Source organism: Marmota marmota, unplaced genomic scaffold (genome assembly GCF_001458135.2).
Source record: "Marmota marmota marmota unplaced genomic scaffold, marMar, whole genome shotgun sequence".
NCBI lineage: Eukaryota > Metazoa > Chordata > Mammalia > Rodentia > Sciuridae > Marmota > Marmota marmota.
This window is the reverse complement of record NW_026000057.1, coordinates 20,039,124-20,057,955: the sequence shown is the minus strand read 5'-3', so window position 1 is coordinate 20,057,955 and position 18,832 is coordinate 20,039,124. Positions and strand designations below refer to the sequence as shown.

Sequence of the window (18,832 nt, the reverse complement as noted above, 5' to 3'; positions counted from 1 at the left end):
GGGACTAGTGCTGACCACAGAGAAATATACTTGAAATCAGTTACTTTTTTTTTCCTGGAGTCACCTAAACCTTGTATGCGGAATTAACTAGAGATTGGGTACTCTATGGAGCTGAGGTGGTGTATTTTCTTTACCTTACTATATATATTTTTTTTAATTTCATCCTAGTGTAATAACTTGTATCATATTAATGTAAGAAATGCAGTATGTTTACATTTTTTTTCATGGTATTACACATGTGAGCTGGATGTTGGGCTGTGGTTAGACATGTCTACTCATTTTTTTTTTTGGACCTGTGTTATGAAGGCCCCGCATCTTTCTGAGGAAGATTGTTAGAACTCTCATAGAAACTAAGCAGCTGTTCCCTAGAGCTTTTTCAATCAGTGGCTTAATGCCTTTTTTAATTTTTAAAATACTTGGCCAATATATCTGGGAACATTGATTCTACTCCATTTTCTCCCTCTCCCAGTCTCTAATTACATGTATGCTGAACCTTTTTCAATCAGGAGCTTCTCCCCTACACCATGGTGATAATTTTCATCATTAATAATTTTCTTCCTAGACATTTTCTTGATACTAGCCTTTTGATTCATTAATTTTCACTCATCTATTAAATTCTTTTTTTTTCAAGTTATAGATGGACACAGTACCCTTATTTTATTTATTTATTTTTGTGTCTGCTGTGGATTGAACCCAGTGCTTTACATGTGCTAGGCAAGCACTTTACCACTGAGCTACAACCTTAGCCCCTCATCTGTTAAATTCTTAATTTTTTCCCCCCAGTTCTGAGGATCAAATCAGGGCTTCAAGCATGTATCCTACCACTGAGCTACGCCCCAAGCCCCTTCTTTTTCTTATAAAACACAGTCTTCCTGTATTGCCCAGGCTGGCCTTAAACTCATGATCATCCTGCCTCAGCCTCTGGTATCGCTGGGGTAGTAGGTGTGTGCCACCATGACCTGCTTGACTTCCTAGTTTTGATGATGATTATTATTTTTTTGCTGGGGAGTGTGGGTACTGGGGATTGAACTAAGGGGCATTTGACCATTGAACCACAACCCAACCTTATTTTGTATTTTATTTAGAGACAGGGTCTCACTGAATTGCTTAGCACCTCGCTTTTTGCAGAGGCTGGCTTTGAACTCTCAGTCTTCTTGCCTCAGCTTCCCAAGCTGCTGGGGTTACAGGCGTGCGCCACTACGCCCAACGATTTTTAAATTTTTTAAAAGCAGATTGTGGTTCTTTGGTGACAGTTTTTTTTCATTTATTTTCTTAAATACATTATCTGTGGGTCAACCTCTATTTTTTCTGTTTTTGGAACTTTGGATCCTATTTTCTGGCATGCCTGATAATTTTGGATTGAAAATGTGGATGATGATAGCTTCTTTGAGAATGGATTTAACTTCTAGCAAAGTCTGAGCAGATCACTTTGATAGAGCAGGGTCTGGTCTCTCTTGTTTTTCCATATTCCTAGGTCCTAATGCTTCTGGGATCTTGAAAGCTTGGGGTTTTCAGTGGTCCTGGTCTTTGCTGGCCTGCAAGTCCAAATTTTGTTTCTTTCTTTTTCTTCTTTACTTAAATTTTAATTTCAATATTTATTGCTTAGTTTCTTTTTTTTTTTTAATGAATTAATTTTAATTAGATCTTTCTTGCAAGAGACTGCTGAGCAATTTGATCTGATACATTAGAGGCTTCTGGAAGATGCCTCTAGCAGCTTCTTTCTGCCTGGTTGTCCTCAGTGCTGCCCCTTGTGTGGACAGTTGGTGGGGTGCTGGACTTGCACCAGTGCTGTCCCCTCCTTGATCCTTTTGGATCCCTCATGTCCTGGCTGCTTTTGGTTGCTCTCACCAGAACCCTGCACACAGCTGCTTGTCATCTTTTGTCTATGTTTCTGGTTGTTCTAAGGAGGATGATTAGTTTAGAGCAGCTACTCTACCTTAGGCAAAGAGAGAGTTCTTCATGGATGATTTTGGCTTTTCAAAAAGAAAAGTAGGATTATTGAAGTGAGCATTTCGAACCTCTTTCACAAGTTCAGTTCACCTTAAGGGTTTACTCTAATTAAATCTTTTTAAGGGAACTTTTGTCACTTGTTTAATGAAACATTTTATACTTCACTCACACATAGTATTCAGTTTTGCTTTAGATGCTTAACCATTGGTTTGGTTTTTTTAAATCATTTTCACACTTAAATCTTCCTAGAATTTAAATGTTTGCCCATTAAAGAAATGATGATATCATTGCAAACAGTGTTGGAGTTTACATTCTTTACTGAATGAAGGTGCATAAAAATCAGAGATGTGAAGTATAGGACTATAAATTCAGAGAAAAATTTCCTGTACAAGACTGCTTAGCTAAGCCCTTTTTGGTAATAATGTTACAAACTCCAAAAACAAAACCAAAAAAAAAAAAAACAAAAAACCCTAGAGGATGTATGCTAGAGATCATGCAAGCTGTCCCTGAACTGAAATCATAATGTGCTTTTCAAGCCACCCAAATCTTATCTGTGTTTTCCTACCTTATGAGTTTCAAGTAATTTCCATACTATTTACTTATGAGGAATTTAATTGACATCTAATTGGAGTGTAGGTTTTCAAACTTGTGTCTCCCTCCCATTATAAATTCTAAGGTTGTTCTTATCACAGTGATGTGGGCTGTTCATTAAAGGAATCTACTCACTGCAACACAGTTTAAAACAGACTTGGTTTAAGCGTATTGTTATCTAGGGTTTACAATCTCATTTATCAGAACTGTCAACTTAACATTGCTTTTCTCTCCACAGAAAGGCAGAAACTCTCCAGATGACTTCCAATGATGATCAGATTTGTATCCCAATGTCACAAAGAAACACCAATGGCCTGCCTGGGATGACCTCCAGTGACCTGAAGACATTTACTGAGGGAGCTGTGTTGAGTTTTCATAACATCTACTATCGAGTAAAAGTGAAGAGTAGCTTTCTCCTTGGTCGGAAAACAGTTGAGAAAGAAATACTATCGAATATCAAGTATGTGCTTGAGCTTTATTTATTTATTTATTTTTTAGGTGTAGATGGACATAACACAAGGCCTTTATTTTTATGTGGTGCTGAGGATCGAACCTGGGTCCCGCCCGTGCTAGAGTGCTCTACTGCTGAGCCACAATCCCAGCCCCAGTGCTTAAGCTTTTTAAAAGACCATTTTATGGACCTGTAATGAACTTCACAGGTCTTGCCTATTACCAGTAAGCTGCTGTGAGCCTTTGTGTATAAGTCTTTGTTTAAGCATATTGACACATGTTTTCTTTTGGTTAAACTAGGGCTGAAATGATTGGATCACTTGTTACAGATATGTTTAACTTCGAAAGGAATTGACAAACTATAAAAATGGTTGTACCACGGGCATGGAGTTTTGTTTGAGAAACTAAACCATTAATGTGTCATTTAGCTTTTCTTATGAAGTCTTGAGTTTTGATGGAAAGAGGCCTAGATGTATGGTTTACTACTTCTTGATTGTGGGGATATAATTATAACTTTGGCACTTTAGTCCAAGCAGTGAAGTAGTACTTTCTGAGTAGTACTTTGTTAGGTACTTGTGCATTTTATGTACTTTTTATTCTAGTAGCAAGGAGGTTGAAGTGAGAGTATCATGAAAATACTTTGCTTTGCAAATAGACCTCTTTTAAATGAATGGCCTGTTTATAGTTGTAAATAGTCTACAATGACTTGCCCAAAACTTGCCACAAAAATGTCAGATAGAAAATATTTAAATATAAAACAACTGTAATTTTAATTGAAGTTATGAAGTTGAAGTGCAAAGTGGTAATAATTTAGGATTAAAATCAATGAAGTTATTTCTATTTTAAAAGGGCCCAGCAATTAGGGTTTTCATTCAGCAATGAATTCAGAATTCAGAGTCTGGTGTTGAAGAGTAGGGGGGAAATGAGTGTTTCTATGGAATCTACTCACTACCAGGTACCTCTATGAGTTCACAGATGCTGGCCATTAGGGGTGTCAATGTCTTTCTGATTTCTAGAAAATTATGCTTCCCAGCTATGGTGATAGGAATTTGAGTTTGCTTAGTCAGCATAATCTCTGTGTTTAGTTAGTTTAATAGGGGCAATAATTACTGATAGAGGAAGCAAGCAATTTCCCCTGACTCTCCAAAGCTGGGTGGGGTTATAAAGAGTGCTTTGACCTCCAAGTGGCTGCAGACCTATATGGGAATCAGAGATTTGCCATTTTATTTTGTTTTTAGTTGCAGATGGATATAATACCTTTATTTTATTTATTTATCTTTATGTGGTGCTGAGGATCCAAACTAGGGCCTCACACTTGCTAGGCAAGCACTCTACCACTGAGCTACAACCCCGGCCCCAGAGGTTTGTCCTTTTATCCTGATGTTTTTATGTGACTGTGGTCTTTTCTTTTAATAAACACCAGCTCCTTCAGAGGGCAAGAAAATGGCAAGCTAGGGTAGAAAAATTGGGGGTGTGAGAAGGAGAGAAATGGTAACTGTTTGAGGGTTGACTGGATTGAGGCCAGGGGCGTTGTGCAGGGTGAGAACTCTCTCCATGCAGCAACGCCTGCTGTCTTTGTCTCTTTCTTGTGTTGGTTAAGAAATTCTGACCAGAGCATAAGGAGAGGAATGGTGGATGGAAGGCTTTGATCTTTTGCTACATAGTTAGATAGAATTCACTTATGGAAAGCTCACAAGCCTTTTGTGAAAGACAATCAAGAAAATGTTGCTTCTTTTAGATTTTGTGCTGAAAGTGCTAGAAGGTAAAGAGATTTGAATATGTGTAGTTTGAACAGATGTAAAAAGCACAGGGTGTGAAGATATATTTACCTTGCTTTTTTTTTTTTTTTTTTTTGGTGCTAGGGATGGAACCCTGGGCCTCTACCCTGCTAAGCATGGTGCTCACCACTGAATAAAGATATAGATTGTGTGTGTGTGTGTGTGGTGGGGAGTGGGGGTGGTTGGAGATTGAACCCAGGGTTTTGCATGTGCCAGGCAGGTTCTCCACACTGAGCCACACTTACAGCTCATCTTGCTTATCTTTTCAAGCTAGTAAATTAGTGACTTGATACCCCAAATATCTCATGCACTCAAAGCTTCACAACATCTTATGACTCCATGTTGTGCATTTCAGCAAAGGAGGAGGTCATCCTCTTGTGTTTTCCTAGGCTTATAAAATTGCAGTCAAATCTTGCAGTTTTTTCAATATTAACAGTTAAAAGGATAGTAAGGATTGGTATTCTTGCCTACTCACATTTCTGCTTTAGGGATCCATGAGAAAGGTTATCCTTTTCTGGCTGCAGTATTTTCAGTCTTTCCCCTGTCTGCTGGCTTCAAATGATAGTTTCTAGGGTATGTGAAGAGTTACTCTCATTTTCTTCCTTTCTTTTTTTTTATTTTCTTTTCGTGTGGGGTGCTGGGGATTGAACCCACAGCCTTGTGTATGTGAGGCAAGTACTTTAGCAACTGAGCTATATCCCCAGCTCCTACTCTCATTTTCTTAGTTTTGATTTGTGTTTGATAGCATCATCACCATTTACATTATTAACTATATTCCAAAAAGTTAATGACAGTATTGACTTTAAAATTTTTATTCTTCCTTTTCTTTTGTCAGAAGAAGATAGAACAAAATTTGAGAAATGAGAATTCAAAAAATTTTCCTACCTTATGAAAACTCTCTTATGCTTACTTTGTCTCCATATCCATACTTGAGCATTCCCTCACCAGTGCTGAAGATCTATTTTAAAAAATCATCTGTTCCAGTAGATGTGCAGATATCCTATAATCACGAGGGAAATTCATGACCCTCTTAGAGAGTTTTCCCTATTAATAATTTACTTTGAAGTAATTTCAAATTTAAACCCATATGAACATAACCTTTTCACCCAGATTTCCTTTCAGTATTTCACTGCATTTGCTCCTGTTACTGTGGTCTTTTTGTGTCAGTTGTCATAACTGGTTTTTGGGAACCATTTGAGAGGAGACTGTCCATAGGATGCCCCTCTATCCCTAGCTCCTTCAGCATTACTTTCCAGAAAGAAGGCCCCTCTCCTGTGTGATCACTCAGTTTTTGTCTGGCAGCATCCAAGGGGAAGTGTAGTCTCAAAAAGAAGGCAGGAGGTGTTGAGTGCCCCTCGTCACACACCTGTGGTCCTCATGTAGATGACTGACCACCACATTGTGTCCATTCAGTCTTGTCCAGCCTGGTGTTTTCTAGTCCCATCTCATTCCAGGTATTGTTAAAATTGATCACCTGGTCAGATTGCTGTCTGCCAAATTCACCATAATGTTCCTTTTTTCCTCTTTTACTTGATTAGTATTTTGAGGGGAGATGTTTTGACATTATTTTGGAAAGCTGTTCCCCTTTAAACTTAACTCACTCACAGTAGCCCATGTAGATGACTGATCCAGAGAGCTACCACTATGACAGTTGCCAAAGGGTGGTTTTCTAATTACGTCATCTTATTGTTTAAATTTCTACTAATAAGAAAAAACTTCATTCATTTTCTCTTCTTTCAATTACTGTAGAGACTTATGGTTTTATACTTCCTTCAATAGTATTCAGTTGTAATGCATGATTATTATTCTTTATGTTGATGCTACTAATACTCCTGATTAGTCAATGAGAGATCTGACAAGGTGGGTTCCTCTCTTCATCTCTCATTATTTCGACTTATCTCTTCATATTTTGATATTTCCTTGGCACAGCAAGAAATTCTATACTCATTTTATACCTGCCCTGACTGATCTAGAGTCACCTAAAGTTTATTTTTGTAGAGGATGGTATTTACAAACAAGTATCTGGGTGATTGGAATGCTAATTGCTTTTGGGATGTCATTGCTTCCAGGCCTTCTTGACAGACTGACCTAGGGAATATATGTGTGCATGTACAGATACACATGTGCATATACATATATCTACAATTTTGTTAAAAAAACAAAACAAAAACATATGCCTAGTTGTGCAAAATGACTGGTGATACAGATATGTCTATTCTCAGAAACCTTTTGGTCTAATGGGGAATTCAGAAAACTAGAGCACTAACACTACATCTTTCTGTTGTAATGGAAAGATTAAAAGATACCTGTGAACCCCTGATCCTAAATTGTAGAACTGGGCACGTGGAGTTTCAAAAGTGAATATGTTGTTTGTGTGCACCTGTGTGTAGGGAGGTAGGCCATGCTCTTAAGAATGGAAATAACCTTTCTTGTCTAAAAACAAAACAAGACCAAAGGGTTGACCATTGTCCACTATAAGTAACAAATGTGACAAAAGTCCTTAAGGTAAGTTTTGTGTACTTTTTTTTCAGTGTGTCTTATGTAATGGGGGAGAGAAGGAGATGTAGGTGGCAACATTACGATACAGTTCTTGTTGACAAGGTTTTACCGTGTAATAACACAGCACTTTGCACACAAATGCTGTAAAGCAATAAATGAGGGGGCAATGGCTTGTGAGAGATGATAGAAGGGTGGAGGGGAGGGTGGGGAGACCAAGGAATTGTGGACCATAGACTAGAACAGGAGTCAGCAGACTCTTCCTGTAAAGGACCAGATCATAAATTCTTCAATTTTTATGGGCCGTTTGTAGCACAAAAATTGCTATACGCTGCACAACTAAAATAACATGGCTCTGTTCCAATTATATTGTTTTTGAAAACAGAGAACAACCAGCTACACTGTGCTGATCCCTGGACTGGAATGTAAACTCCAGGAGGGCTAGGGTTTTTGTTTTTTCACTTGTTTATCTGCTTGTTTTGTTCTGGGCTCTCTCCCATGCAGGGAATTGAACCCTGGGGCTCCTACTTGCTAGGCAAGTACTCTTAATCACTGGACTACATTCTTAGATCTGGAAGAGTATAGACATTTAATAATTGTGCTAAGTAGATGGGGGTAGAATAGGCTACTGCTCCAGATTGGAACTCTTGTATTTGTGATCATACATTTTTGTTGTTTTCTGTCAAAATAAGCCAAAAACAGGAAACTGTAAAATTCTTTGTCTTAATACATGCACATTAAGTTTGTGGTAGAATCATTCAGGATGGCTTGGTTTACTTTATATAAAATATCTGCTTTACTTGAATAGGTATTTTATTTTTAGTAGAATTTTATAGTTATACATAGCAGTTGGGTTCATCCTGAAAAACTCATACATGCATGGAATTCATTTTTGGAACATGATCCCCCCTTTTCCCTCCCTTGAGTAGGTATTTTAAAAATGTGGAAGGCTTTTCTGGCAGTAAAACCTGAGTGAATCACAAGCTTGTTTCTGGTCATTTCATAAGTAGATACTTGGTAGCTATTAATAAAGAAGATGCACCAGTACTAAAGATAAATGCACCTTGAAAGTTAACCCTATCCTGAGTGTGTTTTTGCACAGAATGGGGGAAAGGCCATCAGAAGAATAAGAGATTTTTCTGTTATGGTTTACTCCAGGTTTACCAGCTTCTCACTGTCTTCGTCTGATGTTTGAGTGAGAGGTTCCTCAGTTAATGAGCAAAGTGAAAGATACATTTCACCTCAGTTCCCAGTGGCTATGGTACAGTTATGAAATTGATCAGGTGTCACAGGCTGTGAATGCTGAGGTCCTCTTGGATATAAGAGCCATGATGAAGTTGTATTGGGAAGTTCATTACTGATGACAGTTGTGTAATTGTAGGATTGACCTCTTGGGAATTATTAATCTGAGAATGAATTGTTGTCAGCTTTGATCTTGCTCTTGGACTTGATAATCTGTGGAATATATCTGGACCTATTTACAAATCCTAAAGATAGACTGGGTGAGGATACTAAGGTTCTGAATGGACCAAGTGTGGCCTCTATTTATTCATGCCCATATACCTGCAGTAGCTCTGCTATGATTTTTTTCCGCCTTTCTGCTCTGTGTGTATATTCACTACTCTCACACATCCTATTTTGTTTGAAAATTGGTGTCTGTTCTGGCCCTGCTCATCCTTAAAGGACATCCCCTACTGGAGTGATGTCTCCCAATTGTAAACTGATCATTTTCCTGTCCACTCTTGGACACTTAACAAGGAAGGGAATTATCTAATTTTACTAAGCACATTTTGCTTTTTCTAACTGGTGATGTTTTTCTTGTCTTAAGCACTGGTGATACTTTCTTATCCTCTGGAGTGCTTCCTTCTAGGCTTTGGATTTCTACTTTAGATGTTTTTTGATCTGATTAGATTTTAGTAGCGCAAGCACTACTACTGATATTCTACCAATCTGTTATTACTTAACTTGACTGGGTTGCAAGTGAGGCTGTTTGAAGATACTAATTATCAGACATTTCTCAGAAGCTGTCATGTTTTACAGTGTGTTAAGGGGGAGGATTCATGAAACTCTGTTTCTTATTTCAATAAATTTTTGTTGTTCTTTCTGGGGATGGAACCCAGGGCTCCTGCATGCTAAGCACTGGCTCTTCCACTGAGCTATATTTCCAGGCTAATTTCAAGGATCCTTGAACATTAGATATATCATTTTCCAAAAGGGATGAGTGGATCAAAGGAATGTTTAGGCACCTGAGCCATCTTTATTATTGATCCTGACTAGTGATTGACATCCTCTACATACTAGGCTTCTATTAACCAATAATTCATTTTTTTTCTCTTTGAATTAGTTCTTGTTTTCAGTCTGCAGTTTCATCATACTTCATTGAGTATATTCCATGTAGACCACAAACTAGTAGAACTTTGTTTAAAGTGGAACAGTAATTCAGTATGTTTCTGTGTTTACAGTGGGATCATGAAACCTGGTCTTAATGCCATTCTGGGACCCACGGGTGGAGGCAAATCTTCGTAAGTATAACAGAAAGTTTAAGTAGACATATTCTGTGAAATTTTAGTGTGCTTTAAAAAATCACTTTTATGTGGGTATTAAGCATTTGCTGTATATGCCCAGTCTGGTTCTTAGGTTCTGTAGATAACATATAGTTAGGCTAGCTTATGGTTTTATCCCAAGGAAGTCTTATTAGCTCAGGTTTATTAATATGGCATGATAAAGTGATTGACATACAGCAGTGGGCTATATTATGACCTAATGGGAAGGAATAAGAAGGGGAGATGGAGCAGAAGGTGTAATTGAAGACATGAATCTCAGGAAAAGAAGCATATTTTCTGGGTTGGGACCACCAAGGTCAGTCAGCCAGAGGTCATTTGGGAGGTTAATGCTAGATAAGCCAATGTTGTTTTCCTGTTATATTTTTGAGCTTTCTTATTACATAATGAAAAGGAAGGTGAGAATTTGAATAAATATAAACACATATATACAGGTGTGTGTGCTTTAAATACATATAAATGAATTATTTGGGTTAAATCATAGATCATTTGACTAGTTAACTTTTTAACTTGAGTCGAATTTGGATTCAAAGTAGCAGAGAGAGAAGACCTGTTTTTGAGGGGAAAAAAATTACTACATATATGTCCTTTTACAGATTGCTAGATGTTTTAGCTGCAAGGAAAGATCCACATGGATTATCTGGAGATGTTTTGATAAATGGAGCTCCTCAACCTGCCAATTTCAAATGTAATTCAGGTTATGTGGTACAAGTAAGTATTAGTGATTTCACCTGTTGTGGTTCCTCTGTTTCTGTATGGGCAAATGCCTTATAGTGTAGTGTGCTTCCAGCTGATTATATAACATGGAACCAATTGACATGGAACCAGCCTTCCTTAAGATTCGGGGTGGGTTTAAATGGAAAGGCAGAGAGTACCTGGAATAGGATCCCTGTAGTGCAGTGCCATGAAGTCTACCAGTTTTACCATTTCTTAAAGAGTCTACTGTTGTCCTTTTTGCTCTTCTTGCACATTTTTCCTTCTCATAAAAGACAAGTTTGTCACATCCTCTTACAAAGCAGTCAGGAAGTGTCTGGTTATAGTCATCATGATCACCCTGCTTCATCTGGGTGTACAGAGGAAGCACAAAAATGTTTCCTGTGGGAGCTGAGGCTGTCTGTATGTGGAGTCACTGAAGTTTGTAGAGTTGAATGTTTATCGTTAGCTAGAACTTACCTTGGTTATATTGTTTTCATGGATTAAGTTAAATACACTAGAGTGATGGTTTTAGACTCAATGTCGTAGAAAAGTTTCATTGAAATCCTGTTTTTCCCTTCAGGATGATGTTGTGATGGGCACCCTGACAGTGAGAGAAAACTTGCAGTTCTCAGCGGCTCTTCGGCTTCCAACAACTACGACAAATCATGAAAAAAATGAGAGGATCAACAAGGTCATTGAAGAGTTAGGTCTGAGTAAAGTGGCAGATTCCAAGGTAATGTGAAAAAACCTGATAGAGTCATAGGTAGGAAAGAGGACCTCCCTGTGTGGACAATGTGACCTTAATCAGAAGTTTTCTAAGGTGTGTGTGGTCAACAGTGGCTGCTTTCTGTAATGCTGAGAATGGGTGACAATACACGGGGAAATTAAGTGGAGAAATGATCTTAATGATGATTGGATCCCGGGATGGAATGTGGCCTGTGTGGAGAGTGCCCCTCGCACGGCCTTCTCCATGGACCTCCACCCTCATTGTCAAGCCATGGCTCATTTGATGCCTTTGCACTAACTTTTTTCTTCCTGTTTTTCTCTTCCCTCTTTTAGCTGTTCTTCTCCCTCTCTTCCTCCAGGGGACTTTGTTCCATTGCTTTTTTGAGGTATATTTTTGGAATTGATAAATGATGAGAATCCAAGGGTTATTGCTGTTCCACTTTGGTATAATTTGGTTTTCATAACTATATTCAGTCACATTAGGAATTATCATTTGTGTAGTGACCAAGTTATTTTTCTATAGCATTTCTTTGGCAGTTTTTTCTCTCATCCCCTCCTTCCCTTTCTCTCTTCTTCCCTTTCTGTTGCCAATATTTATTTCCACACTCTTACATGCCAGACTCTTTTAGGTTTGAGAGGTACAGTTGTGGTCAGAAGTAACAAAGAATGGACAGAATAACTCCCCCCTTTGGTGGGTTGTGCAGGATCAAGAAGAGAAAATGAAAGGAACAAGTGAACTTTACAATTGACTAGTCAGTAAGGAAGCTTTATTGAGCAGATATTTGGCATTTTGGGGGATTAGGAGCCGTTTAGAATGTACAGCTATACTGAATCCTTGTCATCTTCTTGGACATTGGGAAGACACCCTCCTCCCCACCCCCACTGCTTCCTATACTTTCTTGCAATCTTTATGTAAAGTATATTTTGTTTGGAAGAATAATCCTGTGATGCCATCATTTACCACTCCCCCCCACCCCGAGTGATGTTTTCTTTGCTTTATCTCTATTTATTTGATTTTTTGTCATTTCAGTTAGGCACTTTCTTTTACTCTGTTACCATTTTATTTTTCTCAGTGCATGTCAGGACTCTTATGCTAGGCAAGTGCTCTACGCTTGAGCTGCACCCCAGGCCTGTTCTTAATCTTTAAGCACTCACTGCCTGAACTTGCTTGTTTAGATTTCCAAACCATATATAAAACCAGCTGTTGACTTCTTAGAATTCCTGTAATCCTGTTGATCAAAATTTTTGACTTTTTATGGAATTTTATACGTAACAGAAATATAGAGAAAATAATCTGATTACTATAATGACATGTTGTAAGATGATTAATATTATAGTTTAATTCCTAATATTTTTCACCTAGATTTCTCTCTTAATATTTTTTTTTAATTTTTATTTATTTTTTTAGTCATACATGACAGTAGAATGCATTTTAACATATAATACATACATGGAATGTACATACATCAATCATATTGTCTATTCTATTCTGCTGCCCTTCCTGCCCTCCCTACTCCTCCCCTCCTCTCCCATCCTTTCTCTCTATCCAATCTAATGTTCTCTTAATATTTTACCCCATCATTTCTACAACAATTTCTCTTTTCATTTTTTAATTGGTGCATCTACAGCTATTTCTTACTGAGGTATTTTAAAGAAAGTTATATAATATTTTGCCCCTGAATACTATTTATGCATCTGTAAGAATATGAGGTTGGAGGTGTAGCTCAGTGGTGTTATGTGTTCTTATAACGTGTGAGACTCTGGGTTCTTTCCCGATGAAAACCAAAACAACAAACCAAACAAAAAAATAATTCAAAAAGGACATTTCCTGACCTTACCACAATACCATTATCAACTAACAGAATGAACAGTATCTTCATATCATCAGCTATGTTAAGCCCATATTCATTCACGTTCCTCAAATTGTCAAAATGTCTTTTTTAGTTCAGTTAATAGGACTCAGTCCAGGGCCATGATAGCACTTGATTATTATCTCTTTGGAGACTCTTAATTTCAGAATTGTTTTCTACTTGCTGTCTCCCAAACCTTTACACTCCCCTTCCTAAACATTTTCTTGTTGAAAAGATGGAGCTAGTTGCCCTGTGGAATATGCCTTCTGGATTTGTCTACATGATGAATCAGGAATTCTCTGGTGTTTTAAGGTATAGACAGTATCCATTTGGAGAGTGTTATGGAATTTGAAAAAATGCTCATGTGCTATGGTAAAAAGTGAACTTTCCTGTTTCCAAGCCTTCTCTGTTTTTGGAGACTTTAGGTGGAGGCAGTGTGTGTGGGTGTTGTTAGAAGACAATAAAATACTTGAGATGCCTTCCCTTTTCCTCTCCTATCTTTATCTCCTGTTTTAAACTGTGATATTACTACGTCAGAGTCATATTTTTAGTGTTCTAACTTATTGGCTTAAAACTAAACATCTGACTTGGTGAGGAACATTTAGAACTATTCAGAGAATGGGCTTCATATTGCACCTAGCAGCTCTTCCCTGAGCCTTAGTTTACTCAGAAACCTATTCCATCTCCCAGGTGTCCATATACTTTGCTGTCCAGATTAATGAGGATAATGGGATAAAGTGTCTCTAGTAGGGCTGGCACAAATTAGTTCACCAAATGGGAGTGACCATGGTTATTCTTATTAATAATGGCGATAATCTGTGTTTTAGGTTGGAACTCAATTTATCCGTGGTGTCTCTGGAGGAGAAAGAAAAAGGACCAGTATAGCAATGGAGCTGATTACTGATCCTTCCATCTTGTTTTTGGATGAGCCCACAACTGGTTTAGATTCGAGCACAGCAAATGCTGTCCTTTTGCTCCTAAAAAGGTAAATGCTATGGGAACACTGTTCTTTCATTTATTTAATATTTAATCACTTCTGTGTAGCAGGTATTCTTGGTGAAGGGGATTCAGAATTTTTTCCTTCTCTGTTAGAAGGAAATTGTCAATGAACAAAGTAGTGTTATTAAGAAAGATGAAATAAGAGCTTAAGGAATGATGGCTGTGGTGGGTGCGTGAAGCTCTTTTAAGTAGCAACAGGAAAGACCACAAGCACATGACCCGTGGTGAACGAGAGAGATGTAGTGAGACCTGCTGTATCTGCAGAAGAGTTCTGGTTGGAAGGAGTGGTCAGTGGCCCCAAGTCACAGCATGCCTTATGTGTGTGAACATCAGAGAGACCAGAGGGACAGAACCCAATGACTAATTGGAGAGGAAGTTGCCTGCTGTATAGTTATTAACAAGACCACAGACTGGAGGCTCAACAACAGAAATTACTTTTCTTCCAGCTCTGGAGGCTAGAAGTTGAGATCAAGGTATCCACAGAGTTGTTTCTTTTGAGGCCTCTCTTATTGGCTTCTAGATGACCATCTTCTCCCTCTGTGTCTGTGTCCTAATCTCTTCTTAACTGGACACAGTCAGATGAGGAACCTCAATGACCTCATTTAATCTTACTGACCTCTTTGAAGACTCACTGGCCACATTCTGAGGTTACAGGTTTTTGGGAAGCCATAGTTCAGCCTATAACAGTTAGAATATAATGTGAGTTGGAACCTGGTGGCAGGTTACACAGAGCTCAGAGGCCACTCTAAGAAATATGGCTTCTTTTGTCACTTGGGGATTTGGGAGCATTTTGTGGGTGTCAGAACAGAGTGATGGTGTGGGGAGGGCTGTATAGTTGGGCATTGGGTGAGTGAAGGGCAGCAGCAAGGAACTGCTGAGGCAGGACGGGGCCTGGATTAGGATGTTCATGGTGAGGCGGTGAGAAGAGCGTGGGTTCTCCATGTGTTTTGAACCAAGAGAACGAGGATAATGGGATAAAGTGTTCAGGAAGTAGACCTAGCATGTGAGGAATGACTCCTGAGATTTGGGGCTGGAACAAATGGAAGAAAGAAGTTAAAAAGATGGCATTGCCTTTTATCTAGAAAGGAGACTGGAAAAACATTTACAGGAGCAGTGTTAAAAGTTAAATTTGGGACATATTCTTTTCTTTTTCCCCTTGGTAATGGCAATTGAACCCAAGGGCACTTTACCCCTGAGCTATATCCTCAGCCCTTTTTATTTTTTTATTTTGAGATAGGGTCTCACTAAGTTGCTTAGTGCCTCACTGAATGGCTGAGACTGGCCTGGAACATGCAATCCTCCTGCCTCCGCCTCTCAAGTTGCTGGAGTTTCAGGGGAGCATCTGCACCTAGCTGGACATATTCTTCAAAATGAATAGAAAATAATTTCAAACTGACAGGAAGGCTCCAAGAATAGTGCAAAGAAAATCCCTACCCCCCACCTAGACTCCCCAGCTGCTACATTTTCTTGCATTTGCTGCCCTCCCTCCATCTCTGCTCCCTCTACATAATTGTTTTCTGACATCATGCTCTGTCTCCTCTTAACACTCCCCAGTGTAAAATCCAAGAGACAAGGACACTCCACCATATCAGCCTCCCAGTTAGGAAGTCAGCAATGATGGCTTCACAACTATCAAGTCCTTTCACTCCAGTCAGATGTCACCACCTCTCCCTGCAGCATGTCTGTTTTCTTTCTGCTTTAGAAGTTTACAGACATACACCTTTTCTACCTGTTCCTTGTTTTGTTTTCCTAATATGCAAGAGTTCCTCAGTCTATCCCTTTCTCTCATGTCTTTGATAGTCCATTTCATGGCGTGACCCTTGGCTGGTTCTGTCCCAGTGTTCCATGAGCTGACTTGGGCATGAACTGATGCTGAGCTGTCAGCCACATACCCAGGACTGACCCATCACAGGTGGTATGCAGTTTGATTCCCTGATCATGTTGCTGTCTTCTGGGAAATTATTATTTTTCCCATTGTAATATATTGGTATTTTATTGGGGAAGATAATTAGCTATTATGCCAAGACTGTGTCCCTCATAACATCTCTCCCACAAATTTTAGCAGACACCAATAACTCTGCTCTGCTCTAACAGGTAATTGTTGACATTGTATCTAAGGAAGAGGTTTTCTTCCTTCCCTATTCATTTTCTGTGTGATATGATAGGTTGGAATCTGTTATTCTTCACTGTTTTAATGATCAAATTGATCCTGATTTTGGCCAGTGGAAGCCAACTCAGTGTGACTTTTGTGTTCTTTCAACTTCTCCCTAATCGTTCTTTCAGCATTTCTTTTTTCTTTATGATCACTATGATGTTCTATGTTCATGTTGTATCATGTTGTACTTTTCTCCTTTCAGCCATTTGTGGACGTATCCTGGTTCCTTTTGGGGTAGTTAGTTAGAACCCATGATCTGGTTGCTCAGTGTGCTCACTGCTATTGGAGTGGCATGCTTCTAGACCTTTAGTAGGCAAACCTAGGAAACGTACGTGTGTGTGTGTGTGTGTGTGTGTGTGTGTAAATGTAGACATATGTTTCTACATTTCAATTGGAAATATATTGAATATAAATATATATATATGTCTTTTTATAGAAAGACAATGTAAAGATACAGAAAAGCAATAGTTACAGATGTATGTATATTAAATACATATTCTGTTAAATACATGTATACATGAGTTCATGATAATATTTTAATTCTAAAACCTCCATGTTACTTTGTTTTTGTCATTTCCATGTTTGTGAGTGACAGGGAGAGATTGCCATTTTCTCAAATATTCATTTACTTACTCAAACAAGTAATTTAATTGTTTAATGGAACCAGTCTCCCAATAGATCTTACCACTCCCTTTGTCCACTACCCCTGGACACCTCTTTGCCTTTGTTTTTAAGCTTCCAGACACCACCTTCATTACTTTCCCTATCACTAACTTGCTACTTATGTTGCTCACGCTCTCTTGAGTAAGTCTCTATGCTAAGAGAGAAGAAATGAAAATAATAAGATTTTAGATGTCTTAAGTCTGAGATTTCAGTTGCCCATGTGAAGAAACATCTATGATATTTTTATTTGTCTATAGACTGTGTAAAGGGTATTCATTAGAGACTGATGAATTGGTACAGAATATCCTAGTTTTGTGATTTGCTCTGCTTAGCACACAGGCACCCTGTCCCATGCAGGGAGCTCTAATCAGTCCTTCCCAAGCACTGCTCTGCGTGCTTATCACCTGCAGCTGGTTAGAATGCAGATTTTGTTTCTTTAGGTGCCAGGTAGAGCCCGAGATTCTCCACAGGAGATTAAGGGGACGTACTGATACTGTGCCACCACACTTGAGAGTCAGAGCTTCCATGCAATTCCACTTCTTGCTTTGAGTTCATTACCAGTTCCCTGTGGTCTCCCCGCTAAAATCCCAGATTCTGAGTGAAGGGTTCATCATGGGCCTGTTTTGCTGTAGTCTTTTTAGTGAGCTTCTTCACCTAGCAGGCACACTCCTTGCTTTGTAACATTGAGCTTCTTATAGTTCCCTGCATAGATCTTTTTATTTCATACTGTGTTCATTCATCTTGTTCTTCTATCTTCTTCTTCACTCATTCCTGTTGAGCCTTTTGATATTTTACCTACATTATTTTCAGACTGGATTATAGGTCTCCTGTTTTGCGTACAAGGAACCCTTAGCTATTTCCATTCCACATCCTGTAGAGATCACTGATCCTCTGTCCTGATTCTCTTTGAGGCAGAACACCCTTGTATATGCTAGCATATTGGACCCACGCTAGCATAGCATTGACGCTTACCAAATGCTTAATTTGAAATGATTCTTCTCATAGCCTTTTTAAATGACAGTTTTAAACAGTGGTTTTGGCCTTTGTTTCCTCTGTCTGTATGAAATAACTCCCTGGAAAGGTAGTTTCTGTTTTGCCATGGAATGAGAGCAGAGATCAAATCTCAGCCTTGCCTTTTAGTAATTGTGACCCCTGGGCCAGTTGCTTGACCTTTATACCTGATTTATAGAAAGAAGGAAATGATCATATGGGCACTGCCTTATAATAATACCATTATGAAATTGAAACGAGATTATTACTAAAGCATTTATCAAAGACATGGCAAGTGCTTAGTAAGTTAGCTGTGTCATCAGGCAGAATAGTAAAAACCAATTCTTAAAGAGCCAGAAGACTTAAGTGATCAATGAGAACTGGGTGTACAATCATTGTTTTAATATTTAGTCTATAATGAGTTCTCAAACTTGGGTGTACTTAGAGATACCGGGGGTGCTTTTTAATAATATGGATTGCCAGTACCATTTCCCCTCCCGCCCCCTCGCAGAAATTCTAATTCAGTGTCTGGGAAGACTGTCCAGGAACCTGCTTCGTCAATAAACATTCTAGTGGCTTCCAGACTGTTGATGCAACATACTTTAAAACTTTGGGTCAGGCACAGTGGCACACACCTATAATCCCAGCAGCTGGAGAGGCTGAGGCAGGAAGATCACAAGTTCAAAGCCAGCCTCAGCAATTTGGCAAGGCCCTAAGCAATTTAGTGAGAGCCTGTCTCTAAATAAAAAGTTAAAAGGGCTGGGGATATTGCTCAGTGATTAAGCCTGCCCTGGTTTCAATCCCTGGTACCAAAAAACAAAAGCAAAAACCAAAAAAATACTTTGTGTTTTGCTCTTTTTTTGTCCCGAGGATTGAATGCAGGGTCTTTTTTTTTTTTTTTTTTTTTTTTTTTTTTTTTTTTTTTTT

The 18,832-nt window shown here is 38.7% G+C and overlaps 1 protein-coding gene across 3 annotated transcripts in view; it reads left to right on the top strand.

The window, feature by feature from the left end:
* LOC107141310 (broad substrate specificity ATP-binding cassette transporter ABCG2-like) overlaps positions 1-18,832 on the top strand; it is a 113,198-nt gene that overhangs the window by 70,889 nt on the left and 23,477 nt on the right. For all 3 annotated transcript variants that reach the window (XM_048813596.1, XM_015484543.2, XM_015484542.2), the window contains exons 2-6: positions 2,780-3,001; positions 9,728-9,787; positions 10,423-10,537; positions 11,103-11,255; positions 13,926-14,083. In XM_048813596.1, the coding sequence (XP_048669553.1) occupies positions 2,799-3,001; positions 9,728-9,787; positions 10,423-10,537; positions 11,103-11,255; positions 13,926-14,083 (689 nt within the window). In that variant the 5' untranslated portion in view covers positions 2,780-2,798. The remainder of the gene's footprint in view (positions 1-2,779; positions 3,002-9,727; positions 9,788-10,422; positions 10,538-11,102; positions 11,256-13,925; positions 14,084-18,832) is intronic.